Source organism: Poeciliopsis prolifica, unplaced genomic scaffold, assembly GCF_027474105.1.
Source record: "Poeciliopsis prolifica strain line A6 unplaced genomic scaffold, Auburn_PproV2 SCAFFOLD010, whole genome shotgun sequence".
NCBI lineage: Eukaryota > Metazoa > Chordata > Actinopteri > Cyprinodontiformes > Poeciliidae > Poeciliopsis > Poeciliopsis prolifica.
In genome coordinates this window covers 13056338-13076737 of record NW_026562385.1, presented here as the reverse complement: position 1 = coordinate 13076737, position 20400 = coordinate 13056338, and the positions used below count along the sequence as shown (strand labels likewise).

Below are 20400 nucleotides of genomic sequence, written 5' to 3'. Positions count from 1 at the left end.
TGAAGGGGTTATCCTCTCCACTGTGGGAATTTCTGCTACGTTAACTAGAAATTCACTGATTCATTTTTTCCCCCTTTCAATACCGATGCGGATATCTGAGTTTTAAATCGGCGCATGCCGATCCGATGCAGAGAAACAATGCTGAATTGACAAAAGATTTATTTTGTACATATATTTTTCCACATACAGGATCTTTAATTTGCTGAATTACAAATGTATTTGATCATCTGCACCAGTGCACCACATTTAGACACACCACAAGCTTCTCAACCGTGGTCAAAAAAAAAGAAGAAAAAACTGCAACAAACCTTTCAAATGGTTCAGAAAGCGCTATTATTAATTCTAAATATATTGTAAAATAAATAATAATGCATGAAGCTGCTCAGTTCACAAGGCATAGATTTACTTTGAATAGATCTGCCCTTATCAGTGGGGAACATTGTCACTTATACACAATCTAATTTAATATGAATTGAAGTATTGAACATTCAAATCACATACTCGCTAGTTACACATGCATAAGAATGTAAATAGTTCATGTTCAAAAATAAGTTCACCAACAATATGAAAAATGTAAGCTGATAAGAATTTAAGAACAAAACCTTGAGGCACATCTCAACCAAACTACTCTAATAATTAATGCTCTTTTGTTACTAAGAGAACAGCTAGTGTTTGTCCTGTCTCAAAAGATTTTCGGTCTTTAAATTCATATTTGATCACCAGAATTTTTTTCACATACAGTTTCAAACTTATGTATTTCACTGGATGTGTGTTCAGATAGTCTCTGAATAAATATCACCAGACTTTGTTGAGCTTATAGACTCGGCTCACAACATGGATCCTCTGAGTACGGTGTAAAGTTTAAGTTGCCTATACAGCCAGCCTCTCTCTCTCTCTCTCTCACGGTGTTATTACTTTCATATTCAGCTTCACATATCTGGGACAAAGTCATCAAATTAATATTAGGCATTGGCCCTTTGCCCTCCCTACTCATGTGTTTTGCTCTCTCTCATCTGTACAATCATCCATCTTTCTTCCACTCCCCTCCTTTTAATCATCTGCTTTTATTCCAACCCCCCTTCTCTCTCTCTCTCTCTCTCTCTCTCTCTCTCTCTCTCTCTCTTTCTCACACTCACACACACAGGCGCACACACAGATGTCTGTCACCACAGTGAGCTACCTCCCTGCTGATTTTTGCAGATAATCCAATGATAATTTTCCTCCCATTGTTTACAAAGTGTCCCATGTCCTCACATACACTTTTTTTATTCTGCCTGAAAGCCACCAGCTCATGTATTTTGTCTGTGTGCATATTTTCATAACGTAGAGATTGCTGTGTTATATTCAGGTCCACTATCTATTTTCAAGTGATCTTCATGTTTCTTTGCACAGGGTCCACCAGCCAAAGGTCTCCAACAGGGACGAAACCCAGAATAACACTTGACCCATACATTCGCCTCAAATTGGACAAGTTAGACTTGGTGAGTTCTGTCATCTGGTTAGAAAACATATTTGAGTTAAATAGAGATAAAATTCACTCATGACTTTTACAAAGGAGTTCACATCTTCAACTTCTCAGCATTTTGTGCGATTATAACCGAGTTCCAGCATGAACTTGTGAAATACCAACACAAAGTCATCCATCCATCCATCCATCCATCCATCCATCCATCCATCCATCCATCCATCCATCCATCCATCCATCCATCCATCCATCCATCCATCCATCCATCCATCCATCCATCCATCCATCCATCCATCCATCCATCCATCCATCCATCCATCCATCCAAGTAACAGCGCAGCATGTGGCCAATGACATTTCAGTAAAGAAAAACAGCAACAATGAGCTAAAAGGCTACGCTAAAAAATATCTAACGCTGAGCCAAAAGGAACGAGGAACGATAAGCTTCCTAGAAATGTAGTGGAGGCAATGGTACAATAAATGTCTTTGAAATATAGTGAATTGAAAGTCATGATTTTCTCAAAAGATAAATACTCAAAAATGTTATTTAAGTAAAGCACTACATGTAGTCATCAAGATCAGATATGATAATTACAATATAGCAATAGTGTAAATTATGAATTTCATGGAAAATGTATTTTAAAGTCTGAACTTCTGCTTGCTTCTGCTGTAGACACGTTATTTGAATACATGTTGAAAGGCTGTGACTGGGCAGGGAGACAAACCGGCAACCCAGCAGTTACAGGACAAACTCCTTTATATATATTGTATATAAATGTTGATGCAGAAAACTGACTCATAGGCAGACCTTCTTTCAATATATTTTAACTTATTTTGACAGATGTGGCACTTTAGTCTCTCCACCCCCAGAGCTGTCTTTATCTCATAATTGACATTTAATGCACAGTGTCTCTTTTTTTCCTCACTGTCTCCGTCTCTCTCTCTCATTGATTCCTAGGTTATATTTGCACTGTTCTTTTTTAGGCTCAGCACATTCTCTCTCTCTCTCTCTGTCTCTCTCTCTCCCTCTCTCTGTCTGTCTCTCTCTCTCTCTCTTTCTCCCCTCACCCCCTCTCTTTCTCTCTGTTTCTCTCTCTCTTTCCTTTCTGCTGCCCTTCAGCAGCCCAAGTCCAACTGATGAGTTCTGTTCTCTGCTTCTCTCTGCAGCTGTCTGCCGTCTGTACAGTTTGTTACCAATATTTAGCTTTGATTTTAATGTTGCCCAGATGCTGCTCAGCTGCAGCCTGACCTAATCTACCAATTCATTAGTGGGATTATAAAGGAAAGGAAGAGATTAAACACAGAGTACAGGAAGAATTCTCTCTAGATTTAGTGGATCCTTTGCAAAAAATAATAAATAGCACTTGGGTTATAAATTGCTGTGGTGGAAAGACAAGAGAAAATTATTGGTGAGAAAAATGACAGATTCATCACTGTTTGCAAGACTTATGTGGAGTAATGCTGTTGGAATTCCCTGTTTCTACAATTGGTGTGTTAAGTAATGAAAATGTAAAAGTGAAGTGGTTTTATAAATATACCTGCAGAGAACCATCAAGAACACGTTTCTTCATAAAGAGCGTCAGTTACATGAAATATAAAAACATTCCCCACTCCACCAAATACAAAATGTTGACATGGTGAACTATTCTGAAAGTCTGCCTTAATGTTGTGCGGAAAAAAAAATGATTCACATAAGAATCTTGATTTTCATTTATTACAATATAGAATTGATTTGAAATGTCCCAAAATCCACTTTCAACAAATATTGATTTTGCTAATGTTAGCCTGCTGTTTCCGCTCCAAGGTTGCAGTGTCTTAAGGTCAGCGTACGTCCTTTGTGCTTTTGTATGAAAATGAAGGGATTTCATTTAGGAATATTGAATATTTCTGATTTAAATATCTGTAATTTATTATTCACTGCCACAATTTCAAGTGACAATTAAATTCCTAAAGAGTTATTTCTTTTTGTTTGACTTCAGCTAATTGACTTGAAAGGATTTGCTCATTATTATAGTAGTTATTCCAGACGTTTGCAAATTTGAACCTGTTTTGAAAATCCCAGCTCTAGGCATTTATTCAACAGCACATGTCCATCACAAACAGAAACACCTGATGGCCTTCTGCTATTGTTCCTGTCATGGAATTTAAAAATAAGAAAGCAGATTATTCCCAGATTTACTCAGTATATAAGCCTTAATGCTGTGTGTGTATTTTTGGTCTGTGTTTACGTTCCTGTCTCTCTATCTCAGGCTTTGTCCTTTCTCGGATTGGACGTCAGTGAGGAGAAGAGGAAGACGCTGAGGCACAGCCTGACCCCTGACCCCCAAGGCACCGTGGCGTACGGAGGTGAGGCGCACGCACACTCCCACTCACACTGAAGTCAGCCGTGTGTGCATCCAGCCTCGTCGACGTGTGTGCAGGGATGCTGTCAGATCACTGGCCCTGTGTGACGTTATCATGCTGCTGATTGGCTGTGACATCGCCACTCGGTGACACGCTGAGGAAGCAGGATGTGTCTGTTTGCATCCAGGTGGTTAGTCAACGGGAAATGTTGCTGTAGGCTCTTGATGCATTTATTGTGTTGTATCAAAAAATCCTATCTGAACCATTTAAAAGAAGGTTTGATCTTTAACATGTTTGACCAAAGTAGTCACCCTGTTGTTTTCGTCCGTTTCTTTATCACTTCTTTTCCATTGACTTTTCTCCTCCTAATTGCACTGACTGAACAAAAATTCCTCAATGGGATTTTTTAAAATCTTGGTAAATAAAGGTTTAATGATAAAAATAAAACCACATGAACTCACTTCAGTCTAGCATTTGTTAAAATTAAAGACATATGGGATCATCCATGATCTGAGAAGAGTCTGAAAAGACTCTTCTCAGAGTCTGAATGATCAGGGGCAAATAGACTAGACAGTCATCAGCATATAAATGGAATGGAATCCCATATTTCCTCAAGATAAAAGGGAAAAAGAGGAATAGAGCCTTGTGGTACCCCTTCGAATTACAGGTAGAAACTACTCTACCACTGAGCTACGGTATCCTTTAAACCATCAATCATCTTCATTAAATGACAATATTTTGATAGTGATATCAGTGCCACCTGGTGTTGTGTAGGTATGGTGGGTTCTGATCCAGTCTTGAAATCACTGAGCAGCATTGAACAAGCTGAAAACAGACCGATTCGTTTCATTAGCTGATTTTGATCTGTCCATCTTTGATTTGCATGTTCTATGAAAAGAACACTGCAGTTTATGAGATATTTATGATAAGACAATTAACGTTTCTTCTGAAGCTAAAGTTTGGAACTCAGGAGATGAACGAATGAAACAGAATGAAAATACATGTTCAAACTTTTCCCTTTCCTCTTGCTCTCTCTGTGTTTTCAGCAGCAATGCTTTTTATCTTTTGGGTCTTAGATTTTGTGGAAGCTTGTCGAAACATCTTCCCGGAGGACCTGGATGTCTTGGGGTTAGGATCGGGCCCCTTCACCTTCTCCTACCATGAAGCAGCCAGTTTGATGGACACATCAGCGTTTCATTCACCCGTAAGTTTCTCTGAAGAGTTTGATGCAGTGCCGTGTGAAATGGAACAAATGTTGCAACTTTGGTCCACAATTGAAGCGAGTACCGAACCATCAGCTGGGACTCCAGCTCTTGAGGCCCGGACCTGGAAGATCCTTGTGTTAAAGTCTAGAGAACACACACTAAGAGTCACTGTTAAACACACACACAAAGAACTGTCTCATGCTGTGTATGCTTGACTGTGTGTGCATCTGCAGACTTATGAATCAGAGTGCAGCTACAGCAGTGAGGAGATGGAGCAGTTCCAGACCGAGGTGAAGCAACTGCAGACCCAAATGAAGCAACTCAAGGTGAACTTGATTCCTTTGCAAACTCAACTTCACACTGTAAAAGCAGCAGCAGAACTTTAATGTATCTTGGTTTTAAGCCGTTCAGTGATTTATAAACTAACAGTATTTTAAAGTTTGTTCTCTCAGTGGAGGACTGTAGAACTGGGTGATGTTCTCTGCCCTCCTGGTTTTAGTCAGAACACCAGCAGCAGCGTTCTGGATCAGCTGCAACTGGAGGATTGATTTTTTTTATTCAGACCAGTGAAGATGCTGCTGCAGGAATTAATGCGACTAAAGATAAAACCATGAATGAGTGTCTAAATCTTGCTGAGACATTAGTTTTCTAATCCTGGAAATGTTCTTCAGGCGACAGAGGGGCGACTTTGTAAATGTCTTTATGTGGCTCTGAAGGTTCAGGTCAGAGTTTTGCTAGTTTCCAGTTGTAATAACTGAAGCTGTGTGTCGACTCTGGGTCGCTCCTCTTTAGGTACAAAGATAATAACTTCAGTTTTGTTTCTGTTCAGTAAAGAAAGCCAAACTTTTTAAAAATTCCTGCTTCATGGGGGAAAGAAGAACATGATTGGACTGATTTGCTGTTTCTCTTCCCAGGTGATTCTGAAAGACACAGAACAGAGCAAAAAAAGCCTGGAGGAGGAGCTGCAAAAGACATCTGAGGTAAGAAGACACTGCAGCTCCTGTGTGTGAAACTGATAGCATGCTCAAGTGGTTATTTATTAAACATGTTACAGAGTATCATTTCTGACTAGTTACCGCTGATGCATCAGAACATGAAAACTGGAACTGCAACACATTGTGTGAATCTGTGCAGAAAGCCTGCCTGACTGTGGAGGAGAACACCCGCCTCAAGAGTCGCCTGCAGGCTGCCGAGGCCGAGGCGGAGCAGCGGCAGGCCACCAGCGCTGAGCAGGACTACGAGGAAGTCATCCAGCTGCTGGAGGCCGAGATCAGAGACCTGAAGAACCAGCTGGCCGCCAAGAGGCAAGCCTGTGGAACAGGCACGAAAGTGAGTCCACATACTGAATGTACAGTCCCTTACTGTTGGTAGAAAGGAGAAAAACCAGCTGACTCTCATGAGTGTCTGATTAATAAAGAAGAAATGGTGACCCAAAAATATAGAATAGAAAAAAATAACACATTATGACAAAATTTAAAATAAGCACGTATAAATTTTATTTCTAAGCGCACATGTACACTGTGTCACCAAAATAAAATAGTTGTCACCAAATAGACAAAGGTCAAAGTCTAATGTTAGATTCCCTCTAACTTTGATTATAGCACATATTGTTTTGATCACCATTTGGGATATGACAGGATTTATTTACATCCAGTGTTTGGTATTTTCCACCAAGAGCACAGAGGTTTAGTGTGCATTTCAGCCACCATCCAAGATAAACTGTTGAAACTCCAAGAATACATCGGAACATGGCCTCTATGATGAAGCGCAGAGTGATAATGGAAACTGTCAGTTCCATGGAGGAAAAACTCTCTACTATAGATAGCTACAGCTACAGAGCTACAGAGAATGAACTGAACAACTGGAATCAGGCTCGAGGTTGTGCTTATATTTTCTTTTTCCATAGAAATGTTTATTCTGATGTTCAAGAATGTTAAAACAATACGGATTTGTCAAAAAATGTGCAAAATATGTTTGTAGCGGTGCTAAGGCGTTAACAGTGAACTGTGTGGGAGGAGAGCTGCTGTTTTTATTCAGGATAACTTGATTTGGCAACAACTGGTGCAATAAAATCAGTCAGGTGGCATTTCAACATGACATCAACAAATGTGAAAAACCCACACAATTTTGGATTAAGTTTCAGCCGCGTTAACCGCTTCTAAAATGCTCCGAGTTGACAAGAGTGCGTGTTGCGTTTGTCAGGAGGAAGTGGTGGAGCTCAACAGGAAGCTGACCTCCATCGACTCCCAGCTGAGGAAGTCGGAGCTGAGCAGAAAACACCTGGAGATCTCCAACAAGAAGCTGCTGGGCTTCGCTCAGGTAGAGCTGCTGATCGCCAACATGGCAACCATGAACTCATCACATGACTGCTGCTGTCACTGCCAGGTGGTACAGAAAAGAGACAACCAAGACAGAACAGAGTCTTAGCCATTTTTACTGTCATGCCGCTTCCTGAAATAGTAATGGAGCCAGCCTGCCCCCAAGTGGACACCAGTGGTATGGGAAGCTGCTGTGGTTTGAAAACTGAACAAAGTCTTAAAGAGACTGTATCTGTAGTGAGACTGCTCTACTTGCTGTTCATGATTCCTAGAGGATCCAGTATTAAAGATCCAGTTTGTTTAACAAAGCAAGTTATAATTCTGTCTGTTCTGGACCGTCTCAGTGATGACCTCCATTATCTCTCTCAACAGAATGTGCACAAGGTGCTGACTAAGCCCAGCCTGTTCGGAGGGGATGATGGGTAAGAGACCCTGAATGCTACGTTCAGGTCACCCTACAGTCTCGTGTAAAAGTCCCGCTGTAACCAACCGTCGTCTCTGTTGTTCTGTGCGTGTCAGGAGCAACAGGTCGTCTCCGGCCACAGACAGTCCTGACACCCTGTCACCCCTTCCTGACCCTGCTGTCCAGCTGGCTGTGGAGGCCAAAGAGCTGGTGGAAGGAGTGTGTTGTGTTTCTGCTAATAAAGGTACATGAAATAAAACACAACTCTGTGCATCTTATTGTTACAGTCCAAATATTGTAGATCTCATTGTTCATTTACACATGTAAGGTCTGAAACTATGAGAACTAGGCGACGCACAGAAGAGAGATGGGTGCGAGTGCTTCTGCTTTCCATGGTACTTGGCACTATTTTTTAGTTTATATTTCCATTTTCTTTCTCATGTTCCCTCCAACTTTCTGAATTCTCAGGTGTTTTGAAAAAACCTCATTGTAGCCTATAGAACTATCCTAGCTTGTTCGTGAAAGCACAGTAAGACCACGTTCAGTGAACAAACATCTGTTCTGATCTTTGTTTGGCCTGCAGATTCCATATCGGATGTCAACTCCCATCAGGTGTGAGCGACAGAGAAGTGGAGGACTGAAGGAGGTCCCTCCCCGTCACCAAAGAAGCCCATCGAGTCCAAACCGACGACGACGACGTTCTTCACCAACCGACAGGACACAGGCCCCCTGTTCCCCTCTCCAGCCAGTGTGGACCCCCCTCTGTCCTCCAGTACCGCAAAGGGACAGATGGCATCTCCCCTGCTTGCACCAGCTAGACTGCAGCCGAAGGACTGGCCAGCGACTCAGCAGCAAACGTTGCTGTTTGTCCTGTGGCGGATGATGTTGAAGGCACTGCATGACCAAGTGCACAACACTGTAAACCTTGTTAATACTTCTCTGATGTATTTTGTAAAGTTATCCACTCACAGGCAGATTGAGCCCTCCTCCCCCCGTACTGCATGTGAAGGAGAACTACTTCCTGCCTTGGTGGGACAGTCCAGAGCTGAGCAGTCCTCTGTCCATCATCCACTCCATTCTGTTTCTCTGGGCTGCTTGCTCTGCCACAAAAATCAACATAGGTACTGTCAAGAAAAAGTATAGAAACATGTTACCTCTCCTTGTGCTCTTTCTTACAAAGCTAGAAGGTGAAGGCTTCAGAGATTCTGGACCTGAGGGCGGAGTGTCATGTCCAGCTCAGTTTCACCGCAGTGGTCCATGTTGGCTCCAGCCGTGTGCTCTTGTTTCACAGCGTGAACAGAAACCAGTCATAGGCCACATGTCAAACTTTTGTTTTATTTCTGCCAACAGCTGCAAGCCCATTCATGAAGTGTGTTTTTGAACTGAACTGCATCTTCAGTGTGGCCTCATACTCTTTATTATGTTTTATATTAAAGGGATAATTGAATTGCGGGCTTTGTGTGTGTTGTCTGTTTCCGCAACAACAACAACAAGCTTCTGTCTTTTCCCACAGATTCTTTATTTTTTGTAGATCTAACTTGTGTTCTTTGTTGTTGCTGGTATAGCAGAGAAGTGGATGTTTTTGAAATATTGCTTTTGCTTTGCATGGTAAAGTTTTAACTTGCAGGTGTAGAGTCGAACTGTCTCGACTGACGATGGTTTTCTGAAGTCTTCAGAATGATTTTGGATTTTAAGGCAGTACCACCTGAGGGACCAACAGTGGCCAGCATTCGGTGTCGGTTTCTGCCTTGCTGAATATGGAGATTTCTCCATATTCTCTGAGTCCATTTGTGATATTATAGACTGTAAACAAAATCCCCAAATTCCTTCAAATTGTACAGAAACACATTGTTCATAATTTGTTGTACTTTTTGCTCACATAGTTGTTCACCAAGCAGTGAACTTCACCTAATCCTTGCTTGTGAACGACTGAGCCCTTCGAGGATTCTCCCTTTATAACTAATCATGACACACACCTGTTTCCAAATAAGCTGTGCACCTGGGAATGCTCCACACAAATGTTCTTTTGAGTGTTCCTCAATTTTTGCAATGTTTTGTTGCCCCTGTCCTCACTTTTAAAAAAATGTGTTGTAGGTATCCATTTCCAAATGAGTGAATATTTACAAAACCACAATAGCATTCTACATTTGCATGTTAAACATCAAGTATTTGTAGTAGAAGGTGTAATTAAGAAAAATGGAATCTGCAGAAACAAATTCAAAATGAACTGAGGTAAAATATCTACAAAATGTAGATATTTTCCTCAGTTACTAACGCATTGGAAACTTCCAGTTTAAAAAAGTTTTGTCTCCAAAGGACCAATTTCCATGGGCTTCCATCCTTGTTTTGGTACAATCCTAATATCTTATACATCCCTGATTCATTCACATTCGGGGAAAAAAACATATCTTGACTTAGCATCTAAACACAGACATTGTGGAGATGAGCTGGGAAATCCTCCTGGTGGCCTCTGGATTAATGTACTTTCAGTCCACTTCAGGTCTGCTGTTATATCAAACAAATGACTTTAATCTATAGAAATTACAAGAAAGATCTTACAGACAACCAGTTGCGATTCTAGCCACGTTTTTAGTACCTCAGTACCCCTGAATAGGATTAACGCCTGTCACACACATATCAACACTAAATGGAACAATAATGACCAAATTAAAACGCAGGAAATATTAAGGTCAGCTAAATTGCCATGGCGGGAGCTAAAGGACCCCAGACCAATGCTGTCGTCACGGTTGCCTAGAGACGGACATTACGCAGCCCGCGAGCTGCTGTCTTTTTAAATTCCCACCTGATACAAAAAAAAAAAAAAAAAAAAAAAAAAACTGTCCAAATTACAGTTTCCTGTAAGGAGGAAGACGGACATGAACAATGTCAGTGAGGATGGAAAATGGACATCAAGTGTCCGTCGTGGCGCAGTTTGCCGCTGTCTGACAGACACAATGGACCAGGAGAGGAACTGCAGACCCGTCCGAACCTACAGAACCAGGCAGCAGAGTCTCTTCATCCTCAATCATCTCCTGACGCTGATATGGTACACAACATTTTAGGATTGATCAGTTTTTTTACTGAGCTTTCAGTAGACTGTAATGGTTTGATTATTTGCTCAGAACGTTGAGTTTGGATGATACTTTATTCAGCATTAGCCAGAACAAATAATGCTAATAGATTAACAGAACATATTTTCAACATTAAAAACGTTTGTCAGGACTTTCTGTGTGTTTGATTCAGAAATGTTTTTATATTTTATGAATACAGCGGTAATTTAATGTATTATTTATCTATTATTTTATAAACGTGGTTCAGCAGTTTGGATAAATTGACTTCCTATCAATGAAAAAAAACAACATGCTGACCTAAAATGAACCAGACACAGACCTGAAGCCCAGGGCCGGTTCTAGACAGGGGCCAAGAGGGGAACTAAATTATAATAAATAAATGTATTTCGTTAATACTCAGTGGAGACTTTTTTAAATTTACTTTCACAATTTTATTTTACACCATCTTTGTGGAACAACTGGCCCAGTTCCTCCACCAGCTGTTTTCAGAAAGCATCAAACTCTTCCTCCCACTCTGTATCAAGGCCTTCTGATGTCAATTCCCAAATCTAAAAAGACGCGTCCTTTAAGACGATCCATCGTTTTTATCCCTGAAAGTTTTTCCTTCATTGACATGAATTGTTCATTCTGCCAACTCTATGAAGATCTCTGTCATTTATTCTGCTCATGCTGTTTCTCATGTATTTTCTGGCAAGATATTTGTATGTTTATTTCCAAAACAATTCTCGATGACTTTTCCATTACCTATATAAAGGTGTTCTTTGGATTCTTCTCTTATCCCACTAATAAAACATTTTTATGTTATCAATCTAATTTTATTAGTCGCCAAATATCATATACATAAGTCTATATTCTCAAATCAGAAACCTGACTTTTCAGCCTTTAAAGAGGAATTCAAACAATATATTAGAGCTCTCCAATATTAAAAAAATAGAAAAGCCATTAAGACAATGGCTGTGTGCTCACACTTTAATATGTTTCTGACTTTTTATTTATTTATTTTTCTTTTGATTTGTTTGTGCTTGCTATATTACACCCAGGCATTATTGTCTTGTCTGTTTTGTTACTTATTGGTGTTCTTAATTTTGCTGTTTTGTAAACACCTTTATTATCAGTAATAATAGTAATAATAATAATAAAAAGAAGTGGTTTTGAGTTGTTCTTTAATGTTTTTTTCTTTGCTGTGGAGCACAGCACAACATCAACAATATCTACCTGTCCAAGTTTGATTAAGTTAATAAAATTATTCTGCTGCAGCAACGCGGCCATGGATGACATGTTAGAGAATTGTCTTTTTGCTCTCCAGCTTTGACTGCTTGTGGGGAATTTCCTCATGTAAACAATAACATGCACGGGGTCTATATTTGGAAATATGATTATGTCTGACAGCTGTGAACCTCACTGCAGAACACACACCCACACACACACACACAACAGGCTTCTAGTGGCTTTGTGAACCGGTGATGACTGTAATCCATCTCCTTTTATTCCACAGAGCAACTCATTTGTTCTACATTTTGGGTGGAAAGAAGAAGAGAAGTACAACCACGGTTGATTTGATTTCAAACAATGGCTGGCAATAATTGTTGTATGCCTAACGATCTGGATAGCCTGCTGACGGACAAAAGTTCTCCAGACGCGACCAGAGAGGACTTGGAGAATAAAAAAACAGAACTACAGCAGAGTTCCTTGGGCTACCACCTTATCGTGGTGGAAAGGTTTGAGTGCTCCAATAATCCGAGGAGCTATGCTGTCACAAGGACTCCTCGGAGTCCGGTCCGAGAGCTGAAGTGCGTTCCCTGGAACTGGCCCAACAGACTCTCAACTTAAGACTCCAGAAGCTTCAGATGACCTTGACAATGACACAGCAGTTAATAAAGAGGTGGTCTGACGAGGAGGAGTCTTTCAGAGGAAATAGTGTCTCCTGGACCAGCTTGATAGAGACCTTGAACAAATGGAGTACCTTGACCACCAACACATGAGTTTAAGGTCTGAAAATGCTCGGTTTAGGCAAAAATTGTTTGAATGAGAGAGAAGAGAGCAAGAGTTCAGGAACCAGGAGATCCAGGGACCAGTTCCAGCTCTCCAAAACATAGGTACAGTTTTCCTGAAGACGTACCAGACAGGAACACTCAGGTACTGGGTACAAGGCCTGGATATTCTAATCCATCTGGTACTTCAGAAAAACTGGCTACCTTGCTGAAACTGGTTCCTGTTCCACCCAATGGATGTGTGGAGAAACTGTTTTCTGCTCCATGTTACATGAAACGTACGTCAGTAGTGCTACTGATCGCTGACAGCTACTGATCTTAGGCAGGATATTTTTCATCCAATGAAAGAAAATGGATCCACAGATCCAACTGTGTTACAACACCGTCACGACATGATATCTTTCTAATGTTGCTATCGAGGCTCACGAGGAACCCAGATTAAGCCCTGTTTTAACACCAAGAGGGTACTGGAGATTTTTTTCTGATTCAATTCCTCACAAGGGAAGTTTTCTGAGATTTCATAAAAACAAATTTACTATTTTGAATTAAATATTTTTCGGAACTATTTTAACATTGTTTTTCTCACCGATTTCCAGGTTCTTCATCAAATTTTTCAAGCTCTTCCAGACTATAAACGGAAACGACCGTCATTGCTCAGATGTCTAATACAATCTGAGCAAAATCTCAGCACATCAGTCAAAGGGGCGGGACAATCAACCTTATTGGCTTGTGAAATCAGACTATTGGTTGTTTAATCCGTCACTAAAAGCAATCACTAAAGCAATCACTTCAGTTTTTAAAGCTTTTTAGCACTTTTTATAATTTAAATAGCCCATAACTCGGAATACAATTCCTCCTTGGAGTCCAGTCCCGACTCGGAGTGACCGAGACGGGACTGGACTGCACTCAGAGACAGGACCCAACATCTATGGAGGACCAAAACTGACATAAGAAATAAAATCATAAGTACATATTTAGTTTTTCATGTCCTTACACATGAGTTTCTGTCAAGAAATGTTTACATTTTCTTTTTCATTTCACCTGTTTTTGACAAAAAAAAGTAGATATTTTGTTTCGTCTTTTCCTTATACAAGCCCTCCATCTTTTGTCATCTCTGTGTGCATCTTTATGTTAATGAGGAGAGCTGCCTTCTATGTCCAGCTCCTCCACTATTGGCCAATAGAGCTTTGGAACCAACATCACGGCGTAAGACATTTACGTCTCGCGCAGTTGCTTGGTGCCATCTTTACAGGCCAAAACAAACTTCATCCTGGTGTTTTTATTGTGTTACTGACCGCAGTGAAGTTAGTTTCAAGTTTGATATTCCAATATCAAACATAAACCAGACACACTGAAGAAGTTTCCTGATGTTAGCTTCAACTAATTGACTGAAATGTTACCCAGGCAACTCTGTTTTTACTCATGGACTCATAACCAATGAAACCAACTGGAAGAGCTGGAAGCTGAGCCAGTTGGTGGATCATGTCAGTCAAGTCCAAGTAACCAACACCGATTGTTTTAAGCCTCCTTTAAAGCTTCACGGCTTTAAAGAAGGTTCAAGGTCCTCCAGTTTGAGTCGAGACTGTCGAGGGTTTTTTTTTTCCACCTGCTGCTTCTTCTTCAGTTGCTGTGAACCTGAGTGATAAACAGGAAGTGAGCAGAGACAGACGATGCCAGTCAGGACGGCTTTCACCAGCAACATCGTCCAGCTGCCTGGCATGAAGACCTGGACAAGCAACCTGGGGACACGAGAGAGACGGAAGAGTTTGCTGAAATATTTTTTAAATAATTGAGAAATATAGAAAAAAACAAAACAGACTTCATCATAAAATGCTAAAGCTACTCAGTGGTCAACATCATTCTGCAGCTACTGATGTCACTGACATCATTCATATTGAATGGCATCAATACATGTCACTGACATCATTCAATGTGAATCATGACATCATGATTGTCATGTCTCATGTCTCCTCTGTGACATCACAGGTGATAGCAGCACCTGTGAGTCAGTCAAGTAAACATTGACCTGTTTACATTGACAATGTAAGCAAGTCAATGTTTACTTTCATTGACATTCAGTAGGTTAAATATTGATAATAAATATGCAATAAATATGAAATGATGTAAAGTGCTTAATTTAGGTACAAGGCTAATGTTAGCAGGATGGCTATTATTAGCGTATTGAGTCACTAGCATGTTGCATCACTTAAGCTAAACTTAGCATTTTGGATCATTTTAATTTATTCACTAATGTTAGCATACTGAATTGTGTTAGTTCACTAATCTAATTTTGTTTGTCAACATGCTAGCAGTAACCCTTATCCTACTGGTAGTTTCAATAGACTAGTGACTCAATATGCTAATGATAGCCATCACGCTTGCATTAGCTTTATTCTTAATATCAGCATTTTACATAATTTCATATTTATTAGCAATATTTATCATACTGAATGGATTAAGTTCATGCTAATTAACGTGCACACACTGCACCCGAGCCCTTTGGCCCCTCCTACAGGTGGTGAGCCCATTGGAAGGGGGACTCATGTTCCCTTCCAATGGGCTCACCTCCAGGCCTGGCTCCAGAGTGGGGCCCCGGTGGCCCGCGTCCGGGCGACGGAACACTAAGAACATTGTCAGAATTTATAATAAGGGGTTTTAAGGCTGCACTTAGTCTGGTTCCTCACCTAGAACCTCTCTACCAGGGGCATAAAGCCCCAGATAGCACGGCTCCTGGGATCATTGGGACACTCAAACCCCTCCACCACGTTAAGGTGGCAGCCCATGGAGAGGACCTAACTAACCTATCTAACTAACTAACAAATAAAAAAAAACCTAAGAACTAAATAAGTAAGTTTAAATGACGTACAATGGATATAAAAACCCCTGTTCAAATGCCAGGTTTTTGTGATGTAAACACATGACAAGACAAACATTTTCACAACTTTGTCCTCCTTTAACGTGACCTTTAACCTGTACAATGCTATTGAAAAACAAACAGAAACTTTTAAAGCATAAAAATATTCTGTGAAAAACTTACAATAACCTGGTTGGCTAAATATGCAGCACCTTTGGCTTTCACAACAGCACTCAGTCTTTTTGGATAGGACTCTATCAGTGTGGCACATCTTGATGTGGGAATATTTGCCCACTCTTCTTTGCAAAACCGCACCAAATCCGACAGATTGCGAGGGCATCTCTTGTGCGTAGCCCTCTTCTGATCACCCCACAGATGTTTGGTGGGATTGAGGTCTGGACTCTGGCTGGGCCATTCCAAAGCTTTTATCTCACTCCATTTTTTGTTGATTTAGATGTGAGCTTTGGGTCATTGTCAAGCCGAAATGAAGTTCCTCCTCGTCTCCAGCTTTCTAACAGAAGCCCGATGGTTTTGTGCCAACACTGACTGATAATTGGATCTGTTGATGATTCCGTCCACCCTGGCTAAGGCCCCAGTTCCAGCTGAAGCAAAACAGCCCCAAAGCATGATGATACCTCCACTATGCTTCACTGTAAGTATGGTGCTCTTTTGTAGGTATGAGCACTGTTGTTTTTGCACCAAAGTCACCTTTTGGAAATTTGTGCAAAAAGTTCGACCTTGGGTTCATCAGACCGTGACACATTTTCCCACATATGTTTGGGAGATTCAGATGTGTCTTTGCAAAATGAAGCTGGGCTTTGGTTTTTCTCTTTGAAAGATAAGGCTTCTGTCTTGCTGCCCTTTCCTTCAGCCCAGACATATGAAGAAGATGGGAGGTTGTTTTCACATGTACTGCACAGCCAGTACTTGCCAGAAATTCTCGGAGCTCCTTCAGCGTTGCTGTCGGCCTCTTGGCAACTTACCAGACCAGTTTTCTTCTTGTCTTTTTCTTGTCAAGTTTGGACGGACGTCCTGTTCTTGCTGATGTTACTGTTGTAGCACTTGATGGTGACAGTCTTCACAGTGTCCCATGGTATATTTAATGAACTGGAAATTCTTTTGTAGCCTCTGAAAATAGCCACACTCCCAGCTCTAAAAGGTGTGCACACTTATGCTGCAGTGAAAATACCTCATTTTCACTGCAGCTCCTTGGAAGATTTTTGTTTGTTTTTCAATTTCATTGCAAAAATGCTTGTCTTGCTGAAATAAAACCTGGCATTTGAACAGGGGTGTAGACTTTTTATAACCATTGTAACTCTAATCAAACAATTAAAAAACGACCTAACTACTAGCAAACAATTAAAAACGACCTAACTACTAAGCAAACAATTAAAAAACGACCTAACTACTAAGCAAACAATTAAAAAACGACCTAACTACTAAGCGAACAAGTAAAAAACGACCTAACAACTAAGCGAACAAGTAAAAAACGATCTAACAACTAAGCGAACAAGTAAAAAACGATCTAACAACTAAGCGAACAAGTAAAAAACGATCTAACAACTAAGCGAACGAGTAAAAAACGAACTAACTAGTGAGCAAACAATTAAAAACGAGCAAATGCTAAGCGAACAAGTAAAAAAATCCCTAACTATCTAACTAACAACTAATTAAAAATTCACCCCACTACTTCAATCGATGCTCCACAGGCGTAACCTCATCAAACCTGGAGACTCAAAATCCTCTCCCAGTGAGGTCTTCGCGTTAACGAAGGCCTCCCTGGGTAATCCAAATTTTGACTCCAGTTCGACTCGATAGGCCTGAGAGTCTTTGGCTGATGGGATCTCTGGATAGGTGTCCAGATCTATGATGTCCGACACATCATCTGGAGGAATGTCGGGCTCCAGAGTTGAGATGTCACACCTGGCGTCCACTTCCAAAGAAGAAACAAGGCAGCCGTGGCCTTGGTCATGGTCTGAGAGGGTCCAGGGTTTTCTGGGAGGTTCACTGGAGCAACTCGTGATGAATGTCTCCGAGCGAACCGCCTGAAAAAACCCTGGAGCCTCTCATTCAGGCCTTTGAGCAAAGATCTCGGCTCGACCGGGCGGACGACTTTCTTGGATTTCTTGCCAGATGCATGCAATCGGACAAAAAGGTCCTTAACCATGCCTTTGACTTCATCCACCATATCGCTGATCAAGTCATCAACGTGATTGCTGCGTTTGTTCTCAGAGTCAGAGTCTAAGATGGAATTGACTCTCTCGACCACATACCGGACAATGAGACGGTTTAAATTGTCCGTGCGTTCGGTGTGGAAATCTCCACCAACCTTGATGACCTTAGCAAAAGCTTCCGGCAACTTGTTGCCAACCATCTCTTCGATCTTGGAGTTGTCGATCGGAACACTCTCAAGAGCGTTCGCAACAAACAGCTCCAAGATCTCCTTCAATATCCCGACCAGAACGCAGGTAGTGGTGCGAGCGGGGTCCCCTGTTGCCAGACGCAGGTACTCCATCCAGGTCAAGTTGATGAACAGTCGGTGCACCAGCCCCCTAAGGACGTTGACCGTGATGCGCTGGGTCTCAACAATTGGAGAACTCATTCTGCTTGCCAGGTTCGCTGGTTTGAAGAAAGGTTTGCTCTAAAGGCGAGATGAACAAGAACTAATCCGGGCTCTGAGACAAACGAGGGCGAACAGAGGGCTCGAGAAGAATGCAGTGCAAATAAACACCCTGACATTTGCGACGTCATAGACATCAAACCCGCCGAATTCTATGTTCTCACGTAATAAGTGACGTTTCCCAGGCTTATGGGAAAAAACTGTGTTCGAATGCCGGGTCTGCATCCGGGTCCTCCGAAGACCGCGAATATCAAACGACCGGAAGAGAGGAGCTGTGAACGGCTCGAGCCTCTAGCTAGCAAACACAACCGGACAAGTGGAAGCCTGATACTGCTTTTATTCGCTTTATTTCACTTTAAAAATGCTCGCAGGACGCTGCGCGGTAGGATGAAAAGCAAACGTGTCATTTTGTTGCGTAACATTAAACGAGAAACTAGGCGGCAGCAAAGGACGGCAGCTGTCAAACCTAACGACTGGCAGCCATTGGCGTGACAGCGAATTGTTTTCATCAGGTAGGAAGACGACCTCACCTTCTGCCCTTCACAATAAGAGTTTACATCCGGGTGTGAAATACATACATTATAATACGCCACAATATACTGTTTTACTAAATGTACTAAATACTTTACTACTAAATATCCTGGACATGGAAGGCAGCTCTCATTAACATAAGGAGGGTTTGAATAAGGAAAGGACAAAACAAAATATCTACTTTTCTTGACTCTTAAATGCATCTTTAGGGGTGTTATGGAAAAATTACCATAATCTGCTAGTCATGTTATATGAAATGTTTGTGAACTCTCACCAAAAAAACTATTTGAGTTTTTTTGTACGAGGTTGGATGACATTTTGATAAAATAGCACTTAATGTCCTTTTAAAATTAATAAAATATTCCTGAATTGAATTGAAGTTAAATTCAGTTCAAAAATATATTCTCATAAGAAAATTAGATATAGTGCCAAGTAACTCAGATTATTGTTAATAGCCGGGGCAGAAATAATCGCATGCAGATGTTCTTTTTTTCTTCAAATTTTTCTTCTATTTTTCTTTAGAGCAAAGTACAGATTACCTTTTGCACATTACAAAAAGAATATAAAACATGTAGTCGCATACATCTACATATGTTTATATAAAATTACACAATAAATAAAACCAAAAGAAGAAAAAAACAAGCAGAAGAAAAAACTAAATAAAAATATGTAGCTGTGTCAAAGAAGTCTCTGACTTTGACACTTTTGTTGCATTTCTGTGTTTTAAAGAGAATGCACAGAATATCAATGAAGCATTTTTCTGTGTTACTTAGTTGTTGTTGGGGTTTTTTTTTTAGATGTGTCGTTCCTTATGTTCTATTTTACATCTCTCTTTCCATTGGAATTATTTTCTTGTTTCATTACCTCTCCTTAGCTGTCTTCGAAGGTATTCCTTCCACTCCCTGAAGGACATTCCCGATCTGATGAATGACCTGGCCTTCCTCATCCACATGCTGGAGCAGAACGACCCGCTGCTGGTGCAGCTTCTCTCCAGTGCCTCTCCGGCGTGTTCCTGTCGCCGGAGAGGCACTGGAGAGAAGAGAAGCTCCAGGCTCTGAGCAGCGTGGACGCGGAGGGCTGCAGCACCCTGCAGCTCGTCGCCCTGCCTCGCCTCCCTCCGGCTCTGTTCACCCTCAGCCAGCTGCACGCCCTCAAACTGGAGCTCATCGCTGACGCCAAGTTCACTTTGCAGGTGGCAAACATGACTTCACTCAGGTGAGTTGTACAGGGAATCAGACGCACTTCCTTTACCCTAGGGAAGAGAATCGGGTCCATTGAAAAAAGTCCAAACTTCATCTGGATGATTTTTCTCAGAATTCTGAGACTAAAATTCAGAATTTTGAGAAAAACTGCAGAATTCTGACAAGAAAAAAATAGAAATTCTGAGATTAAAGTGAGTTTTTTTTCCAGGGACCCTGATCAACTTCCATATGTCCCATAATCCCTTGCTATGATTGCCACAGACACAGGGAGCTCCACTGCCCGGCGGCTGTGGATCCCGGTGCGCTCGCAGTCCTCCAGGAACGCCTCGAGGTTCTCTACATCACCTTCTCTCAGGCGTCACAGATCCCCAGTTGGGTCCTCTCCCTCCGCAACCTGC

General features: G+C 41.2%; 1 protein-coding gene across 4 annotated transcripts in view; it reads left to right on the top strand.

Annotated features, from left to right (window-relative positions):
- si:dkeyp-72e1.9 (syntaxin-binding protein 4) overlaps nt 1–9180 on the top strand; it is a 49148-nt gene extending 39968 nt beyond the window's left edge. For 3 of the 4 annotated variants that reach the window (XM_055036116.1, XM_055036118.1, XM_055036117.1), the window contains exons 12-21: nt 1393–1481; nt 3714–3810; nt 4884–5011; nt 5246–5338; nt 5927–5992; nt 6147–6341; nt 7215–7331; nt 7703–7752; nt 7850–7977; nt 8317–9180. In XM_055036116.1, coding sequence (XP_054892091.1) covers nt 1393–1481; nt 3714–3810; nt 4884–5011; nt 5246–5338; nt 5927–5992; nt 6147–6341; nt 7215–7331; nt 7703–7752; nt 7850–7977; nt 8317–8351 — 998 coding nt within the window. In that variant the 3' untranslated portion in view covers nt 8352–9180. Of the gene's footprint in view, nt 1–1392; nt 1482–3713; nt 3811–4883; nt 5012–5245; nt 5339–5926; nt 5993–6146; nt 6342–7214; nt 7332–7702; nt 7753–7849; nt 7978–8061; nt 8129–8316 lie in introns of all 4 variants that reach the window. The other variant, XR_008606350.1, reaches the window with a different exon arrangement.
- The last annotated feature ends 11220 nt before the right edge of the window (nt 9181–20400 follow it).